The 21,532-nt window shown below is 39.9% G+C and overlaps 1 protein-coding gene across 1 annotated transcript in view; it reads left to right on the top strand.

The window, feature by feature from the left end:
• LOC100550956 (rap guanine nucleotide exchange factor 4-like) overlaps positions 1 to 21,532 on the top strand; it is a 35,234-nt gene that overhangs the window by 9,676 nt on the left and 4,026 nt on the right. The window contains exons 2-9 of the mRNA XM_019617390.2: positions 230 to 454; positions 1,644 to 1,741; positions 6,442 to 6,567; positions 7,033 to 7,211; positions 11,696 to 11,786; positions 13,902 to 13,952; positions 14,562 to 14,649; positions 14,986 to 15,050. Coding sequence (XP_019472935.1) covers positions 230 to 454; positions 1,644 to 1,741; positions 6,442 to 6,567; positions 7,033 to 7,211; positions 11,696 to 11,786; positions 13,902 to 13,952; positions 14,562 to 14,649; positions 14,986 to 15,050 — 923 coding nt within the window. The remainder of the gene's footprint in view (positions 1 to 229; positions 455 to 1,643; positions 1,742 to 6,441; positions 6,568 to 7,032; positions 7,212 to 11,695; positions 11,787 to 13,901; positions 13,953 to 14,561; positions 14,650 to 14,985; positions 15,051 to 21,532) is intronic.

Genomic DNA, 21,532 nt, shown 5'->3' with positions numbered 1-21,532 from the left:
TTTTTAAACTATTATAATATCTGGGACATAATAAAGTACCAGATGAAACTGGCATCCACAAATAGCATAGCAGTACTAAAATAGTAGTATTTCATGTTTTGCTAAAAGCTCTGGGAAGTCAGAGATTTCTAGGCTAGAAATTGTAGAACATTTGAAGAATGGGGAATTATCAAAACAGTAATGACTTTTTTTGCTTTTGTTCTTTCATTTGTGAGCAGCAGTTAATGAGGTGAAAGTAGTTTGCACAATAACATCTCTGTGGTTGTTACATGTTATGTGGCATACATAGCGGAATGTTTTTCTCTAGTTCTTTTTAAGGTGTACTGCATAGACCAAACCTATACCACTATCCGCGTGCCGGTGTCTTCGTCTGTGAAGGAAGTGATCAGCGCAGTAGCAGATAAGCTGGGTTCTGGAGAAGGCCTTATCATAGTAAAGATGAGTTCAGGAGGAGGTACTGTATATCTGTATTAACATACTGTATTATGTTAAATATTTCTCATAGTGAAAGAGAAGGTCAGGAAGGATTGAAAAGCAAGACTAATTCAGTCGTGGCTTTATTACCATATGCACGTTCAGCTAGTACAAGCTATGTCAGAGGCAAGTCCTTTCCGCACTGCAGGCACAGACTGGAGCTCACATGGCATACAGGGAAAATGAGCAGCTTGTCTATCTGCATGTATCTGAATAGAGCTACCCCAAGTTCCCTTCAGTGTAGGACTTTCAGTTCTTTTAACTGCAGAAATATGAGGTAAACATGGATAATGTCAGTTTAGATGTAAGAATCAGAAGCAGCAAAAAATGCTGCAGTACTAAAATTCCCATATTGGTCCCTGCCAGTCTGACCTCCATTCAGCATCTGGGTGCCAAGCCCACAGACCCGGTGTTGGCAAAGGGTCAGGAGTCAGCCCCCTGCTGTAGGCTGTAGAAATGGGAGAGTGACCTCAGGGTGGGTTCTGCTGGAGAATGAGTCTTGCTGAAGTGCTCTGGTTCAGTATGACTGTAAGGACACATAGCGCTAATGAGAGCTGTTTCGGAAAGCATTTTTGCAGACAGTGATGCCTGCCAAAAACATTCACTTCCTGAGGACTGACACCAGGCAGCTCTTGTTTTTGCAGTCGCAGCAATTTTTTATTGTCAGATTTGCTGACAGCCAAATCTCTCTCTGACAGAGATTTTTGTAAGTTATCTCATTATCTTTTCTTTACCTGCAATGTGATGTTCTTTTAGAACTGCTGCAATGAGATTTGAGTACAGTTACATTTCATCACCTTCTTATGCAGTTGTCTTCCAGGGAAATTTCTAGCAAGAACAGCTCTCCGCGTGCTTAAAGCTCAGACAAAAATGAAGAGTCTCTAATGGTGGCTAGATTTTTCTAGAGATGGCAGTGCAGACTTCTCTTAAACTGCCTGTGCAGATCGAGGCTGAGATTTTGGTTCTTGATGCCACTTCTGAATGAGACTCACTGGGTCTGAGCTTCTCATGTTTCTTCAACAAAGAGGACCTTATTGCCATCTATTTCTGCCCTGGACATATATTGGTTGAGTGTAAAATTTGTTCCCAGAATGCTGATTTTTGCAGCTGGGTCAGTCCTCTGTCAATACTACAAATATTTAATGAAGTCCTCTGTTTCATGTTTACAGAAAAAGTCGTGCTCAAGCCTCATGATGTTTCAGTGTTTACAACTCTCAGTGTTAATGGACGACTCTTTGCCTGCCCACGTGACCAGTTTGATTCACTGGTATGTATGTATGCAGTGCTCAGAAAGTTCAGTTCCTCAGTTAATTTGAATGCTTGGTATGTTTTGTATTATCAGTGCTTTAGGTAGAAACTAGTGGAAATACTCACAATGAAGGACTTGGCAATAGTTCTATGGGACAAACCCTGAAATGAAAATGGAGTCATATCATCATTTCCTAAACTAGAGCAGAAATCCACTTGATCCACCTGACAGAACTTGATTCCAGTATTCTCTGTGTCATGCTGAGCATGTAGGAAGAGCTGAATATTATCACTAAGACAAACAGTAATTCCTGATTACAAAATTACCTCCTCGTGGCCACAAGGATATATTAAAGAAGACAGACAGACGTTGGCAATTGCAGCATTATGAAGACTTGGTTCTGACAGTAAATTCCTTAGAATCTTTTCTATCTGAGCCCAAGTAAATACTATGTCAAGATCTCTGATTCTTACTAGAATCTCAGAACATATTCCTCCTAGAACTTTTTTTTTTTTAAAGTAAAATTGCTTGTAAGTACTTACAGTTTATACAGTCATTCTAACAATCTCCATGGGTCTGCTTTTATAGGGTTTGATTTGACTGTACTTTTTGTTCCTTTTATTTCATTAAAAACAAATGTAATTGCCAAGTCATGTCAGCATGAACTCTGTTACTCCTACCCTTGTTTCAGCCTCCTGTATGCCTTTAACAAGCCACTTACTATGTATGCCTGATTTCTTTTATAGATATGGTAAAATCTGTACTTTGCTGCTGCATTCAATTTAGTAACCAGGGAATGCACATACAGCATACTGTAGTTCCATGCAGGGATATGTCTTGTTCAGTTTATTAAATTCTGATGATCCCTCAAGGTTAATTACTCCTGCTAAATAGGTACCTGTGAGGCATGCTACTCTGAAGTGAGGTTGCATTAGTACAATGTTGAGTACTTTTATATGGCTTTGCGTGTCTGTGCAGACATACCTTTGGCAGCAAATTGTCTTGGCTTTCTGTGCCTTTTCTCCTCTGCTGCCTATCTACCTTGGATCAAGGCTTCAATATGTACATCAACTGAAAAAGGAAAATTCAGGCGGGCGTACCCCAATAGTGTGCAGTACAGGCATGCTAGTAACAATGAACTAGGAGAAGGCTGAGGTACTGAAGAGCTTTTTTTGCCTCAGTCTTCACTGGTGACTGCTTTACATGCAGACATTGAGCAGATTGTTCAGAAGGTGAGAACTGGAAGAGTGATGCCCCTCCTGCTGTAAGTGAAGATCAGGTTCATGACCACCTCAGGAACCTGAATATCCATAAGTCTATGAGTCTGGATGAGGTGTATCCCAAAGTCCTGGGGGAAGTGGCTGATGTAGTCATGGTGATCAGGTGAAGTCCCTGGTCACTGGAAAAAAGGCAGTGTTACACTCATTTTTAAGAAGGGTGGAAAAGATGTCCAGGGAACTGCCAACCTGTTAGCCTTACCTCAGTGCTGGGGAATATCATGGAGCAGATCCTCCAGGAAGCTAAGATACATGGAAGAGAGGCAAGTCCTGTCTGACCAACCTTGTCACTTGTTTATGATGGTGTAGCTGTGTCAGCAGACAAGGGAAGAGACACTGATGTAATCTATCTGGACTTCAGTAAGGCCTTTGACAGAATCTCCCATAATATCCTTTTCTTCAAATTGGAATGAAATGAATTTGATGGATGGATTCTTCAGTGGATGAGGAACTGGTTGTTAGATCATACCGAGAGAGTGGTAGTCAGTGGCTCAATGTCCAGATGCAGATCAGTGACAAGTGGTGTCCCTCAGGGGTCAGTAATGGGACCAGTGCTCTTTAACATCTTCATCAATTATATCAACAGTGGGATCAAGTGCACCCTCAGTAAGTTTGTGGATGACACCAAGCTGTGGAGTGGAGACAACACACCAGAGGGATGGGATGCCACTCAGATTGATCTAGATGGACTTGAGCAGAGAGACCAGGAGAGCCCCATGAGTCTCAACAAATCCAAGTGCAGGGTCTTGCACCTGGGTCATGGCAACCCTGACTATCAGTACAAACTGGAGGGTGTAATGTAAGGACAGAGCACAGCCCTGCCAGAAAGGACTTTGGGGTTCTGGTAGATGGTAAGCTGGGCATGAGCCAGCAACATGCCCTTGCAGCTCAGAAAGACAATTGTATCTTGGGCTGCATCAAAAGGACGATGGCCAGCAGGGCAAGGGAGGTGATCTTGACCCTCTGCTCTGTGTTGGTGAGACCTCACCTGGGGTACTGTGTCCAGATGTGGAGTCCTCAGTACAGGAGAGATGTGGACCTATTGGAGCAGGTCCAGAAAAGGGACACAAAAACGATCCGAGGGATGGAACACATTCCCTATGAGGCTGAGAGAGCTGGGACTGTTCAGCCTGGAGAAGAGAAGGCTCTGGAAGATCTGAGAGCAGCTTTTCAGTATCTAAAGGGAATTAGCAAGAAAGAAGGGAACAGTCTTTAGCAGGGTCTGTTGTGATAGGACAATGGGAAATGGATTCAAAGTAATGGAGGGGATATTTAGATTGGACATAAGGAAGTTTTTTCAACAAGGGTGGTGAGACACTGGCACAGGTTGCCCAGAATGGTGGCAGATAACCTGGCCTTGGAGACATTCAAGGTCAGGCGGAACAGGGCTCTGAACAACCTGATCTAGCTGTAGGTGTCCCTGCAGGAGAGTTGGACCAGATTGCCTTTGAAGGTCCCTTCCAACTCAAACAAGTCTAAGTGCACCAAATGCTACAATGAGCTCTGAGCAGCTACAGGGCTGCAGTGTGCTAGTTTTTGTCAATTGAACAGGCTTCAATAGGAACTAGGGGGTGAACACTCAGTATCTTGTATGAGGCTCTCAGTACTGCACAACAGAATTCATCTCCTTATCAACTGCATTTTTTCAAAGAGGAATAAACAACTTCAAAAATCTTATGATCTTCCTCCCTCCGAAATTAATCTTTTTACATTCTGGTTTCTTGCTGCTGCCTATGTGAATACATTTATTCGTATTGCACTTGACAGTTCCCATGTGAATATTGTTCTGGTTCAGACAAATTTGCAAGTATGCAGTGAGTTTACATCTAAGTGCTTCTTTCCTAGCTTTGAAAAATATGTGTTTGTTATGGTAACAGCTATGTTGTATTTGACTCCAAATAGGGGGAAAAAGCCCTAAGTCTTTTTCCACAAATTTCCTCACAATTGGATTTTCTATACGTAACTGTATTTTTCATTCATACTCTGTCTTCAACTGAAGAAACTTTTGTGTTTGTGCAAATCCCAGGCTGAGGAGTCTGCAGGCTGTTGTAAGGTTGATGGCTGTTCTGAGTTTTTTTTTTTTTAAGATAATATTATACTTAAATACTTTATTTAAAAAATTGTAGATAAATATCTAAAGGTAATAATGTCTATGGATAAGTTTAATTATTTTTAATTATATGTATATTTAAATAACATCATATTTGTATATGATGGTATTTGATATACGGGCTTTCCCTGGCAAGAACTCAAACAGAAATAAAGCTACAATTCTGTGTATTGTTGATGTATTAACCCAGCCGCTCCTTTTTCTGTAGGTAATAGAATATTCCTTTATAGAAGACAGTTGATTTAATAAACTCAATTTTAGTGCTACAGTGTGTAAATATGGCCTGTTAATCTTCCAGACTCTATTCAGTTGCTACTCAGAAAGGAGCCTGTTGACAATTCCCTGCTCTGCAATTAACTAACAAAGGCCTTGTAAGACATAGAGAAACTTGTGAGTGAACTCTACTGCCCTCTCCTGGAAACAAAACAATTAAAACATGGGTTTGCAAGATGCTTTACTGATGTTTTCCCAATGGAAATTTCAGAATGCGTGTGAACTTGCAAGAAGATTGTTTGTTAGCGGTTAGCCAGGGCTGGCTCAAATATATACAGCAGGTTACTTCAAAAGTGCCTTGATCTCAAGCCATGTTTTAAATCTCTTCAGTGTAAGATCTACTTACGTGCAACACTGTAGATCACATTTATTTATTGGATGGTATGGAATTGTCTTTCAGAAATACTTTATACTTGAATGGTATAAAGAATTCTTTCTTATAAGACTGCGTGTTTATAATTTTCATTATCATAATGAGGAGTTTTGCAATCAGTTAATAGTGCATCACGGTACTGACAAAGAGAAAGTACAAGGCGTGTTTTAAATGCCTCATGTAAATGAGCAGAAGATCTTGCAATCACTGCAGATTTCTGAAATACAGTGGGTGTAATAATTCTCATTGTTAGGGTCGGTAATCTACAAAAGTATCTGGCTTGTGCTTTGTGACTCAGTTGTTTGTGTATGTGAAAGAAGAAAGCTTTGTGAACAAACCTATGCTCCTAAACTAATAAGCATGCTTAAGGAACACACTGGCTTCAAAATATAGAACAATGCTAAGAATAACATACTGATAACAGTCTCTCTTGCTTCCTTACAGTATCTCTGAAGTAATTTTAGAATCTCACTCAGCATCCTCTGCATAGTGATACTGATTTTTGCATAGGACTTCTGTTTTCCTAATGCCAGCCTGTGCGAAACAGCAAATTTCAGCTTTCCTACTAGAAGCAGGTGCAGGGAAATGGTCACACTGGAAACACACAAACAAACAAGCAGAAACATTATGGAAGAAAAGCTCCACACATAATTTAGCATTTCTAAAATATTTTTTCTATTTGTAGGCACCGTTACCAGAACAAGAGGGACCATCAGCTGGTACGGTTGGAACATTTGAACTGATGAGCTCCAAAGACCTCGCACATCAGATGACAATTTATGACTGGGAGCTCTTCAATTGTGTGCATGAGGTAAAAAAAAATCCATCTATTCAGCAGATTAGAATCTGTTAGGAAATGTTTAATTGGTGTGTTGTATGGTAGGTATGTTCAGTAGCTGCAAATCTCTGATCTTGATTTTCAAAAATACTGCCTACAAGTTTTGAAAGCACGAGGCATTCTTTGTCTGATTTTATCTTTGCATCTTGTCTGTAAAACTTCTCGCAAACACATGCTGTTTAAGTACATTTTATTCAAGATACTAAGCTATTTATGCATAATCTATAGTTATGCTTTTAGTATGCTTCAGCTATTGACTGTTGGATTGCAACCAAAATTCTTGTCATTGGTACAACAATAAATGTAAACTGCAGAACAAGTTTCAGGCTAGTGTAGGAAGTAGATACTTACCTGGTTATTGTTTTTACCTTCTTTCCACTGTCCAAAGTATAAGATTTCTAAGAAAAAAACTAATCCCAAACGTTTTTCTTTTTCTAGCTGGAACTGATCTATCACACTTTTGGAAGGCACAATTTCAAAAAGACCACAGCAAATCTGGATTTATTTTTAAGAAGATTTAATGAAATTCAGTTCTGGGTGGTCACTGAGATTTGTCTTTGCTCTCAACTCAGCAAGCGTGTGCAGCTACTGAAGAAATATATTAAGATAGCAGCCCAGTAAGTATACAATCACCTATGAGCTGGAAATGAGGCTGAATACAGTAAATTTGTTGCTACTGTCCTTTTTCTGTTTGTTTGTTTTTGTTTCCAAGAAGCCACACATTTAGAGGTTAAAATGTTTTTATTCAGTAATTCTGTCTGTTGCCTTACGGTGTGGTATAGAAGTTTGTTAATACATATTTCTGTCTTACGGTTCATTGATCCTTGATTTATGAAAATCTCTGGATTTTTAGGGCTATGCTTTCACATCGAGTTTGTGAGTAAATACATACTTCAGCTCCCTAAGAGAATCCATCATTTACCCTTAAGCACATTAGGAAAAACTAATTTTAACAAAAGAGGTGGTATTGAGATGATGAGGCTTGTGTTTCCTTCAGTCTGCTTGTGACAATTTCCTAATGCTTTTGTTTAAAAGCACAACAGCATGAATATACTCTATCTCTTAGCACCTTCTGAGTTTGAGGCTGGATAGCAGGCAATTATTGCTCTCTTCTTTTATTCATATAAGAACTGAAGCTCTTTTGTGCCTGGTGTTAAAGAGTTAGGCCTCAACTCCTTGCCATCCATGAAAGCCCAGAATGTGGACTTGAGGGGAAGATGCTTTGGAGGGAGCAGGGCATGCCCCTGCCCTGCACAGCTGCAGATGGTGATCACTGTTACCTTCTTTCTTTGCATTTCACAGTATGTTTATTACACTTCTCACCTGTCACTCATTGTCTGAACTAAGTTCACTGAGGCATGCAGTGAGGAGCTGCTGTTCTTAGCATCTGTCTCAGACTTTTTGGGTGTTGTGAGTGGAGACTTTAAGCAGCATTACAGAACAAAGCAGTCCTTATTTGCTGGTAAACCGTCAATTTTAACATACGTTGCACTCCTTGGTGAAGTAGTGTGAAGAAATTACAGCTGTGATGTCTCTGTCCTCACAGTTTGTGATTCCACATGGCTGAAATCAGTGTTCGCATCAAAACTATGCCTCAGCATTCTGCTCTGCTGCAGGCTGGGCCCTGCACCTCAGTGCTGCTTCCTTCCTGGGAGCTGCTTCGGGCCCTCTGGAGGCTGGGGGTTCCACGAAGCTGAAGATTTTCAAAATCTGGTAGTGTGCATGCAGGATCGGGCTTCTGTGCAGAACAGTGAACAGCATTTACCTCTTTAGTTTCTAAAAATAAGCGTGCTGCAAATTCCATGATCTCACGGCCGGGAGAGGGCAGTGGCAGCCGCACACAGCACAGGGAGCTGGGGCCTTTGCTGAGCTCAGAGGCGTGTAGCGGGGAAATGTTGAAATATGGGAAATTGAGATACAATAGTCATTTCCATAAACACTTGAAATCAAGTACCTGAAAAATACAGCTAAATATCTCCTTAATAAGCCGCCCTAGCCAGTGGGTTCCTCAGTGTCATGAGTTTAGCCCTATGCTATTTACAACAGCTTGACAACCTCCTGTTTACTTCCATGTTTCTGGTATCACTACAATGCTAAAAATAAATAGCTAAAAGTGGCTTGCTCTGCCGAGTCTTCTTTGTCTCCTGGATGCAGAGATAACCAAAGCACAAGATCTGCTGAAGCACAGACGGAGCAGGCAGAACTGATTGCAGGGTGGGAAAGGCACTGGGAAGTTCTGCTAGGCTCCTGCTCCCGGCGCAGGGCTGCTGTAGTAACAAGTGCTATAGCACGCCTGAAACAAACACTGCATCCGAGTCTGAGGGGAGAGAAAGCCAAGAAACTGAATCAGCAACTGGGTGCCTAGGCCTCCAGGGAAGATCTGTAAGGAAGCTTTGCTTGTGAAGACCCTTGAGACCTTTATCCTACCTGGAAGTAAAAGGCTCGTTAGAAAAGTGTCTGCTGCAGTTCAGTGCTGCACCATTCATCTCGCATGGCAGGTGGTAACAAGATGCCTTGCATATACCAATTTTCAAAGATGGCAGTTGTTGAGAGCCCTGTTTCGATTCTGTGACAGGGGCCCAGATACCATTGCAGGAGGCACAGTGCTCTACATCTGCCCCCAGCGCACCCTGTGCTGTGTATTGCCTGGTGCCAAGCCCTGGCTCCCAGTGCTGTGCACACGTGCTGTCAGTTCCAGAAGCTGTTGTTGCCTTTGCATCTGCTGGGAAAGGATGTGGAGGTTACCAGGTTCATCTTTTCCCTCCAGCCATTGTAGGATCAAACTTTGAAACAATGAGAAGAAGCAAACCATGTTTCCTGTAGTGAGTTCTCCCACAGTAATTGCATTTGAAAGGCCTTCTAGGAAGTACTTGCACAAACTTCTATGGATAGCCACAGACACTGTATGCATTTCCTCTTTGCAGATACGCCCACAGGCTATTTAGAAACTTTCCTGTGCATCACTACACTCAGACATTTCACCTAGTTTTTGAAAACTAGGTTCTTTCCCTACAAATGCATGTTATAAGCCCAAGGAGCCTCCAAGAAATTTTTGAAGAGTATGTGTGTGTGCAGAGATAATAAAATAAATCTGCTCATGTAAGTACTGAGAGGTTTTAACCATGCTTGTGTTAGAGACAAGAGTGCATGTTTATATACATGTTGACAATTTGTAGTAATGCAAAGATGTTTCCAATGCAGTCCTTTCTGGGAGGCTGAGGAATCTCTGTTGCAAACACACTGTGGTGCTTTGGAGAATCCACTTACTGACATTTTGCAGGCAGAACATATGCACCGCTGCCAGTGGTGCCACACTGCACTGTTTCTCATTACAGCGTTCCTCTATTTGGAACTAAGCTATTCAGTGTAGAGCCCGCAGAGTTTATAGAACGTTTGGTACACAGAATCTTAAACCTAGACTGATTCTAGGGTCTTAGTAAAATGGCATTGCTTAACAGGATATTTAGCAAACTTTTCCTTTTTAAAATGAAAGATAAATTCAAATTATATATTGCAGACAGATTTGCAGCTGCCTGCATTTGAGCACTACTGATGTGTGCTACTAATTATTTTTACTATGCCAGAATTTATTCTCAGTGTCACAAACTGCAGAGAGATCTCCTTTCCTGGATTTAGTTGTGCTCAGGGAAAACCTTATCACCAAAAACCTATTTTGGTTGCTTTTCATCCTTATTTCCCCTCAGATCCACTAACAAGGCACTCCCTAACCTGCTCTAGTCACAATAAGTTGGAGTAGCTTTAGCATTTCAGCTTATCTTCACCAGTCTTACTTGGCTGTCCCTAATCTGATGTGGGAGAATTTGTATGAGCAGCTCTGCCAGACGATCTGAGGGTGCAGCAGTCTCCTACAGGCAGACCATCAGGTGGGGAGAGATTTTTTCATATGCTCAGTGCTCACACAGGGCAGACACAATGAGGTCCAGATCTAAAGGACTCCCTTCTTCAATACGTCCAGTCTGGTGAAACAGAGGGACAAAAAGAGCAGAGCTCATGTGGCATTTACAGTCAGACAGTAGCATATGATGATTATACTAATTTTATGTGGAGCTGAGGATGCCTCAGAGGAGCTAAGAGTGTCAGTAGTTAATTAAAATTCTCAAACCATCTGAGAAATGTAGTTTAAATCTTGTGCAAGCTTTCTTGGAAAACAGCAAAAGAAGCAGAGACCGAGATTCTGAAATCAGATTTTGGGAATTAGTTGTGGAAAACAGCAAGTTATTTGCAGGAACCTAACAAGATGCAGATTTGTGTGGCTTTATTCTCTGTCTTCTGTCCCCATTGAAGAAATGAGCCATGCAGTGCAGTCACAGTCAAGGAACTGTATGAGCTGCTCCTGTCAGAGCTTGACTGTGCCAACTCCTGCGTATGGTGTACTGAATCTTCCAGAATTACATAATACATAATTACATAAGTTACATTTTCCAGCTTTTCTGGCTGGTAATAACAATTCTCCATTGCATTAGGAATAAAGGTTGACCTAGAGCTCCTACTGCCCCGGACCTCATTAATGATGCTGGCAGCAAATGGTAGTTCTTTGCCTGAAGCATCCTAAAAAGTTCCAGAATATACAAGTACTACTTAGAAGCCATACACAGCAAGAAATCATTGACACACAGGCATCTCTAGACAGCTGATCTTCTCTTTAAAAAGACACAGTGCCCTTGTAAACTGCAAGGAAGATCTTCTAGGGACAGCCTCCAGCATTCATAGCTGTTTTTGGAAACTGTCAGCAAGTTCTTCTGCAAATGGGATTCTAAAGCAATTGCTTCCACTGGTATTTCTGGGGTCTGAGTTGAGCCCAGATCTGATACTGTCCTTCTGGATGGGAAGAAACTTCAAAGACTCCTTTAATGTCTTGCAAATGCTGACACACAGTGAAGTAGGAGCAGGAGGCTGCTTTAAGAGGGAGAGGAAAGGAGCCTCACAGTGTATTAATCCCACAGCAGAGTAGTGGTGCGTTGCTGATCAGGGCTGCAAGGCTCCTGTCAGATTATGTTGGGTTTCTGGCTCAGCTCCCTTCAGGTTGTCTTGTGTACTTCCGTTCCCACTGATGCTTACAACTTAAAACTTTGTGTTTCAGCTGTAAAGAATACAAAAATCTGAATTCCTTTTTCGCTATTATTATGGGACTGAGTAATGTTGCCGTGAGCCGTCTTTCACTGACTTGGGAGGTAAGTCCTAGCTACAGCCCAGTCCCAAGAAGTTTGACTGGTATGTCTGCTTTTAGTTAGCAAAAACATGTTAGGCCTTTATTATTGGAAATATTAGATCTAATAATTCAGGTCCTGAGCAGAAGCCTTTAACTTAGGGTGATAATTTTTACTGATATGGCAGTATACCTGTAGGTGTGCTCAGTGCTCAAAATCAGTTAACAAGTGTGACAGCATCAGCTTTGTTAACTAAATTGTCCATCAGGATAAGCAGTGCAGCTCTTACATCAGCCCATCCCCTCGTTGACTTAACTAGCCATTTGTTGAGATCACTCACATGTTGTTTTCTAAAATTCATTCTCTATTTGCACGTGTTATTTTCTGATCTTTATATGGACTCTGTTACCCTAATAACATATGGGTTCTGTTTTTCTCTCCAGTATGTCCTCTTGATTACTGTCAATTTGGTCTTTACTCTCAGAGTTTCCACTTGTTTCTGTGGCTTTGTTCTTTTCTTTGTGAGCATCTAGAAAGGGCAGTGTCCAGCAGGATGAGACAGTAAGCATTTGTAACCACTAGGAACATTCTGGTTGTAAAAGCAGTGCAGATTTGAATGTGTATGTACTTCCTTCATTAGAAATGGAAATAGTTGGCATGATGCAACTGAGACCAGAATTTGAACACCTAAAAAAGGAGTTCAGACTAACACATCTGAGAAGGCACCAGCTCAATCTGCAGTAGGACGTGCTGAAAGTAGTATATGCAATCAGTGCTGAAATCAAAGATTTGCAGATCAGTTTCACAAAATATGTGGATAGAGAGAGCAGTAGTTGGGAGAGCTAAGGCAGTACAGACACTGCCTGAAGACAAAAGAGGTACCTGGAGTTACCTCAGCAGCATGAAGAGGACGCAGGTTCTGAGCTGTGGGGGACACACGTCATCTGTTAGCATTAGTGAACCTGAGCTCAGGAAATGTTATCACACTGGTTGTGTAGGGCAGTCAGTCAAGTTTGCCAGGAGAATCTCTGCAACTTGATGTGTAAACCTTATATGTGTACAGATTATGCTAAAAACCAAATGTATAAAGACCTGATTTTTGCTGTATTGTCATGCATTTACATTAGCTGCACGCACAAATTAGATATTTGCAGGTGCAAATGTCCAATTATACCACTTATTTCACAAATACCTAATCTGCATGCATATGCAAACTAGGCAGACAGTTGTTCACACACATCATTAAAAATTAGGCCCTTGCTGTGGCACACTGTAAATATCTTGCTAGGGCACACACTCCAAATGTAGAAAGTATTGAAAAAAATCATCTCTGCACTATAAATCTCTTAATTTTTAATGCTGCTCGCTGCCAATATTAGTTTATAAAAACAAGAAAGCTGACATTGTCTGAGTGTGCAAAAAAAATCACTCTGGTCTCTGAATAATTTATAACACATCTTATTGTCTTTATAGAAAAATATAATTTAGTATGTCTAAAATAGTATGAGAGGGAAAAATATTTACTCACACCCATTTCATCCTATTTGCTGTGCAACCAACTGGCCATATTTACTAAAGTAGGTATTGTGGGCTAAAATCTATTCATTGACTTATAGCTTAGAAAGCACTGGCTGCTGGGGCACATCGAGAATGCTGATGTATTGTCATGACCAGAAAACTTTCTGGAAATGCCTAGGGGTGGACTTGAGTGTTGTGAGGGCAGTTCCTTGTAGGTATGAATGATGAAGCTGAGCCACCCCTTCACAAGCTGTGTTTGATTTATATTTTGAGATAGACTGTAGTAGGGAATGTCCTGAAGCCACTCACTAAACTTTCACTTCCATTCTGAATTCAGTGATTGCAATGTAAACCAAACAAAATCTGAATCTAAACATCCCATAGGAGTACATTCAAGTCGGGATTTAGATCAGGATGCAGGTTTCATGGCTGGTCCCGTCTCTATTTATAATCCGGTTGCTAGGAGACATGTTGTATTTTAGATTAGCACATTGTTAGAAATATCTGGCAAAAAGAGCACTTTCCTGACTTAGGGCGTTGTAGAAGGAACTAGCATTTACAGTAAAATTACTGTACAAATTGGATTTAATTAAGGTTTGCTATTTTTGTTTTTATTAACAGAAACTTCCAAGCAAGTTCAAGAAGATCTATGCAGAATTTGAAAGCTTAATGGTGAATAGCAATAGATCACTTATTCTGTGCACAATCTGAGCTAATTCAGTTTCTGAGTAACTGATTTGAATTCCTTGATTCAGAGCATTTTATATGCCCTTGTTTGACTTTAAGAAGTTTATGATCCTGTTTTAGAGCTGCTAAAACAAGTATGTATGACTAATAAATTATACTCTTAGGAACCTACTCTGAGAGAATGTATGTATCATTCAAAGTTAAACTGAGAAACTCTGAAAAGCTTTATCGCATGTTTTCCAATAGCACATATGGGAAATTATATTTTACAACCTGGATTTTTCCAGGCAATACATTTAATGTTACAGCATATGCAATACTGGCTCTGCAGCTGCAATGGAGGAGGTAAAATCTTCGGTCCTTTTAAAAATATTTTTTTCATAATCACCTCTTACCTTGCTATTTGGCATGAAAAATGTTTGTGTTCAGCGTGTAAATGGAATGGGAAAATGATTAAAGGCTTAGCTTGCAGATGCACTTTTAAAGCCGCACATGAAAATGACAATTTTAATAAATGCCATGGCATCTAAATGAATGCATACAGTGTCTTAATACATGTAATAATACATATTACTAATTATTTTTTTTCTTAAGGATCCATCAAGAAACCATAGGGCCTACAGACTAACTGTAGCTAAATTGGATCCTCCAATAATTCCTTTCATGCCTCTACTTATAAAAGGTAAGCTGGTATGCTACCAGAATTATTAACTTGAAAGCTATTTGTCAAATATTTGAAGAGTCGGAGTAAAAAGCAGCAAGAAAAAGCAAAAATCAATCTCAGTGTGGGGTATGATCTTTTTCCGTTATAAGAAGTGTGACACAGAGTCAGGAAAAAGAGCTTTGGTGGATCTGAATATTACACCTCAATTTTACTAGCCTCAGAAATGCTGTAAATGAAAGCCTAAATGTTTTACTTTTATAGCTGCTTTGACTGTTGTGAGGAATAGATAAAATGTTCTGTTTTGTATGCCATGATTCGGTTATGGGCTTTAATGTGTCTTTTATTCCCAAACAGACATGACGTTTACTCATGAGGGAAATAAGACACTCACTGACAATCTAGTAAACTTCGAAAAGATGGTATGTATTACATTTTTGAAATGATGGTTGTGGGATGAAAATTAAAAAAAAAAAACAACAAACAGCCTTCTTATTCTCTTCAAGAATGAATTTTGCAGCAATGACTTCTAGAGCCAGAGGAAGGGAAGGCAGCACCTAGAGCTGGCAACAATAGTGCATTGTGCCTGCGCCCTCTGCGTTTCTGGAAAACCTCATGGAGGTAGAAAAGAAACTGCCCACTGAGCCGTGCACAGCCAGAATGTTTCCTAGGAGAGGCAGCAGCAGTGACTGGAATCAGAGCTGTTAGAGGCGGCTTTTAACAGCCAGTTTGAGACCATGCTGTGATTTAACTGCTGTTCCTTCAAACAAGACTGAACTGCCTCAGGCTGGGGCAGTTCTGCATTGCTCCTCCGAGAGTGAAAGGAGCTTTAATACAGAACATGTACGTCTTATTTCCACCTTAACAAGTGGAAAGAGTTTTCTATGACTTGTTGCTGACCTCTTGGAAAGAGGTCAGTGACAATAGGTTTGATTTATTTATTTTTTTAATTTTCTTTATTTTAAATTCTGCACCCAAGCTCTCATTGTTTCAAACACTGTCAAAAACTGCAGGCAGGCAAGTTCCCATAGGAGAGATGTGGACTGAAACTCAAAGTTTCTCAGTAGTGAGAAGAAATTTTCTTGGCTACTAAGGCCACATTCTCAATTAATGTGATTAATGGCACGTAGATCTGAGTTCCAGGGTTAGCCATGCTCAACTATGAGCAACCAAACCTTGCAAAACCAAACCTTGACTTTCTGTGTCTGCAGTTAAACTCCATTCAGCAGTTTTAGACCGTATCTACTGTGGCACCTATGTCTACTTGTTCTAAGTACTACAGTAACCACATCCACTGCACTCCAGAGGAGTGATTATCAATGAGTAAATTCTTCTCATAAGATATTACTCTCTAGTTCCAGAACAGTCCTAGGGTGGAAATGCCATTCTATTTAGCTGAGACTCTCATGTGTGTAAATGGTTGTACTAATGCCTGCGTAAGGGCCTGACCTCACTTTTCAGTAATGAAATATGTAATTGCATATGCAGACTCTGTTAACAATTCCTTCCTAAGGCCCTGAGCTTTTCTGCCTGGGGCAAATGGCTTTTTCCCAGACTGCCTGTTCTTGTTAGACGGATAAATATAAATAAGTGTAGATGAGAAGTATTTGTGGTAATACAAAGGGATCTCAGACTTGACTGGAGCCCCGCCAAACTATGGGGATGGTAACCCCATTGTTATAACCATCTAAATCACTGGTTCTCTACCTTGCTTGGCCAAGAGTGAAACTCGTAAGCTTAAACTGACCTATATGTAGGCTGCTGCAGATCTGCCCTTTTCACCCATATCTGCACACACCTTTGTCTTCAAAGTAGAACCAGAAACAAATCAGAATGTGATTTTACTAGTAGCACCCAAAGGTTTGAAACAAAATTTTATACTGAATGAATATAGTATTACCTGTTTTGATCAGTAATCTGAGCTTCAACTATTTCACTTAGGAGAGGAAACTGAAGTTCAGTTGTTTTATTTTTGATGCCATTTATTTCTCAAAGAATATCTCATGTTCCTCCACACGTGAGGGCAAGGAATGTTCTCCTTGCTCAGACCTCTAAGCCTTTCTTTAGTTAGTACCGTACCTAAAGGCTCTTCTTTTTCTCCAGGCCTTACTACAGGTGTATATTGTGCTTTTTTACTGCTCTTTACTGGCTATTCTGCATGTGTCTACTGCTTCTCTCAACACTTAGCTCTTCAAAACAGCATGTATTTGGATTCCACTAACATAACTCATTCAAATCCTAATGTGAGCCTGCCAGTTTTTAGATTTTTGCCTGTGCCATCAGGTCAAGCAAAAAAAGACCTACTATTAAAACTCAGTCACTACTGCTTACTTATGTTAAGCTTACAACAATCATATCCACAAATAATTGCCAGATATTAACTAGTGAAAACAAGACAAGACCATTTAGTCAGATAACTCACAGATAAAGTACGCTCTCTTTAACAAGTATAAAATCAAAGTAGTTCTGTGATGTTATTCTACTCTTTTCAGGAGAAAAATAGAAACCAGATTTCATCACAGGAATTATGACCTGCTATTTGTCATTTCTGCATGTTTGTTCTAGTGCGTGCTATTCTGTTCCAAATGGAGATATCTCTAAATATTGCTAGGAACCATTCTATTACTGATCTGAAACATCTTCATTCTTTGCAAAATGATTTCCCTTGAACTTAACTTGGATACTTGCTTAAATTTATGAATAAAAATGTCCAGGTAGTTCCCACTGGTGGTGCCATTTTCTGCTGTAGGAGATTGGTCTCTCCATTTCTCGTGTAAGCAGTGATGAAACTGAGAACAGCCGCTGGCACTGTATCTGCATTCTCACCACAGAGCTCTGATCCCTACAGCTGATGTGCTGCTGACAACTTTATTCCTGTAACTGGCAGCCAAAAGCAGAAGTTTGATCTGGTGGCATCCTTCAGCTGAAGCTGAAGCTGCCTTTAAATCTTTTATGTTTCCTGATGTTCCTGCTGTTATTTATATTAAACGATGCATCTTGAAACATGCAGGATCTGTCAGGCATTGTCTGCACCAGGAATTCCATGAGTGCCAGAAACTGTGAGGCCTACTTTCCTCAGAGTTTTTGTACCATGGCTGCCTGAGCTCTGCTCGGAGCTTTCCTCGTGGCTAGGGCTTCTGTGCTTTCTTCATGGCTGGGGAATTCTGCACGAATAGGCTTTTGTCATAACATAGGAACTTACAGCCTTTTCCCTTAATGGGGACAGAAGAGGCCCATTGTGTGATCCTTCTCCATAGCTATGTGTTTTCACAGAAAATTGGTAGGAACTTCATTATGATTGAAACTTTGGGCTTTTTCTCAAATTTGACAAAATTACTCAGAGGAAAAGGGGAAAACAGATTGATGTTAAACACATAAGTCTAATTTGTTTGCTTATTTTCAGCAAGTCAGACTAGAAGGGAAAGGAACCAAGTCCAATTTTTCCTGCTGCAGTTCTCTGTGAATCAGTCTTTTCAGAGGCCGCAGTGGCAAAACTGTGGTATTGACAATGTTGAGGAGACACTGCTCCACAGGGCATCACCACCTTTTATCTGCTGCCATCTTTGCGACTACCTGTTCCTTCTTCCCCTTCCCCGTCTCTGGATCCCCATGGAGATCTCTTAGCTGGGGAGGCTGTGAGGAACAGGAGATAGGAAAGGTAAACCAGGGAAGAGAAAGCAATGTGTGATAGAGCCATAGTTATGTGCAAATAGGGAAGTTTGTAAGCTGACCCAGGTAGTCTGTATGTGATGTGGGCAAGCAATATTAAATGCGTCAGAAATATGAACGCTCTTTGTATTTGCTATGCTTTTTGCCATGCCACATTGTTTCATGAAGTAAGGAGGCGGGGAGATGGAAGAAATGAGAATTTGCCCTTAAAATCCAGCCTGAAACTGGCTTTTGTAAGTAAGTAGACAGAATAAATTACTGCTATTAGTAGTATAAGTGTTTTGTAAAAGATTTGTCTTCAGTACCAAAAAAGACATTGCTTTAGAGCAATACTGAAGTTCTTGTCCGTATCTCAGTGTAAAAAGCTGATATTGACAAGTGTTGCTTAGATGTGCCTTCCTCAAACTCTTTGACCTTGAATGGTAAAAACTACCTCCATCTTTTCCCTGCTTAGTAATAAGTGGTGCTTTATAAGACCCGTATCTGTACAAACTGATAGATCTGTTGTCATAGAGGACTGAGGAATGAACAGGCTTGTAGAATTTTCTGAAAGCTGCAGCTATAGTTTGGCAGGTTGAGGGTATTTTGAGATCTGTAAGCAAGTGAAAGTATGATAAAAGATACCCATAGATAGCAAACAATTTATGGTCTGGAATACACATTTGTCTTTTAGTTCCATTAATGACCCTCTTTTCACATGAAGAAGAACCCCTCTAAAAAGCTGTCAGTTGTTTTAGTTCCTATAGACTATCCAATACCAATAAAAGTGGAACAACTTGTAACCTGTAAGGCACAAATATGGACATAGTAGTATATCTGTGATTCTCCTTAAAGACAGGCAATACTTCATGCAATTTTTCTTTATCTTCTTGACTGCACACTTTTTTCCCCATCTTGGTTGTACAATCCTGCACTCTAACTGCCACTACTGAATTTTGTATTCATAGAGAGAAGGAAGATGCAGTTGTTTAGGAACATTACTGATGTCATTTCTCAAATAATCAGAGAGCCTGAACTTTCCCTGGCACAATCTCCATGTAGCACGACTCCCAGCATCTCAGAAATGGTACCTGTAGAGGGAGCAGAAGTCACAAAAGAGCTCTGAAACTGCTGACCTGCCGTGACAGCACAAGGAAGTGCCATGATGCTGGTCACTGATTCCTCTTTTTGTCAAACTTCTTCACCCTTCAGGTGTGAAATGAGGATTAGAGAATCCGTGCATATTGGTTTTCGGGTTTTGTGGAGATGAACAAAAGGGAATTCTCACTCTGATCCTTATGCAAAAAAGGGCAAACATTCTTTCATTTTTGGAACATAAAGATTATGCAAAAAGTATGTGACTAAAGCCCTTACTAGTTTTCTATGGCATGTATGAATATGTATAACATTTATAAACCTTGGTTTGGAATGGATTAGAAGATAATGTGCTGGCCTGCTGCCATTATTCCAGATTGCATAAAACTTGAAAGGGATTGTTATGTATATATAGCATGCTGGTAGTTGCAGTTGCTTGTTATGTTATGCAGTTGATTCATTTCAGAAAGATACATATTTAGTCTTGTATGGCTTTCTGATAATGGTCTTTCTAGCACAGTGAGTAAACAGAGGTTTATTTTTGCAGCCATTGACTAGAGGTAATCTTCTGAAGAGAAAAAAAAGGAGCTGGCAATTAAACTTCTATTTGACCATTTTCTCTGTATGTTTCCAGTTTTCTTGCCTCAAAAGAAGAGAATCCAATTTATCTGCATGATTCAGAAAGGAAAATTCACTTCATGTGCTGTTTTTCTGTCCAATTCACACCTCCCAAAGAGGAAAGAGTTTGGGTTTATATTAAGCAGTGAAACAGCTCTTGCAAAAAGCAATGTGAAAGGACACCTTGAAGGATATATAATGTTCCAGAATCTCCCTGTTTGGCTACAGTGTTCTTTTGTGGCCAGAGTTCCTCTGTTTTTTTCCCCGCAGTAACACCCACTTCTTTACTCCGTTGTGTTTTGTCACTGCCAAGATAGTTCTGAATGCACAGATTGAATAAGATTATCCCAGGAACAAGCAAACTAACTCTTTAAAATTAAAACTTTCAGCCAACTGAAGGAGACCAGGCAGTTCAACCCTTAACCAGAAGTCAGAGGAGTTCATTGTCATTTCTGTTTTCCTTGCCAGTACCTATTATGAATGTTTCTCACATAAAGGAAACAAAGAGTAAAATTATTTCACAGGACAGTCTTTTTGATAAGTGTAAGTTTTCAACGAAGAAACTTAATGCTAAACTAATAAAAAACTGAGCATGCAGCCTAGCTTCAAAGCCCATTATTAATTGAGGCTTCAAAACCTAAAACTTTACCAATATTAACAATTAGCATATATATTGACAACGCAACTAGAAAGCACATCAAGCAACACCAGAAATCTTCATGTGAATGAATTGTACTTAGGAAAGCTTCCCGTTTAGACACTCTTGACACTTTATCAGGTTGGCAGGTCCAGTCCAACTTCACGATCTTTCCTTTAAGCAGTTATTTTGGAGAAGAGCTTCTTGAAATAATACATGTCAAAATAACAGCAACACCTAAGAGTCAGAGACAAATATGAAAGCACAGAGTTACGAAACATTCATATTTCCATGTTCATGTTGTTTTGATTTTTTTTGATTGGGCTAGCCTTGAAGAACCAACACGGTAATACACAGTGCGTTCCGTCTCAATCCACTGTTATAATGGGTGCTTATCCTTGAGTATTTAAGAGGTTACATCAAAGTCAATGGGGCTTATTCACATGCTTAATGCTAAGCACATATGAGAATGTTTGCAAGATAAGGACCTTAGAAAATGTTTAGTAATTGAAGAATTATGAAAATTAACATACTATGAAAGTAACTCTTACTTGAAATCTACCTATTTTCCACATGTAAATCCATATGACTTTAGAAGCAAAGTAAGCAGATTCATCCAAATTCCCATGATCTTTCATAAATTTGTGTTACAAAGTATTTTTTCCATCATCTTCAGAGTGATGGCATTTCATTTGACTACAAAATGTGTAGTCCACAAAAATGTAATATGTATCAGTAAGCATTTCTAATGGTGAAAACCAGCCATAACATTTTGGATCCTGACAATGCATTAAAATGTCAAAAATTATTCATCTGGTGTGTGTGGAAGGAATGTTTTATGTTAGTGCTTTCCATTCTTGGAATGATACTGTTATTTATTTAACCACTTTCACTTAAGATTAAAAT

Source organism: Meleagris gallopavo, chromosome 7, assembly GCF_000146605.3.
Source record: "Meleagris gallopavo isolate NT-WF06-2002-E0010 breed Aviagen turkey brand Nicholas breeding stock chromosome 7, Turkey_5.1, whole genome shotgun sequence".
Classification (NCBI taxonomy): domain Eukaryota; kingdom Metazoa; phylum Chordata; class Aves; order Galliformes; family Phasianidae; genus Meleagris; species Meleagris gallopavo.
This window is presented reverse-complemented; position numbering and strand designations above follow the sequence as displayed.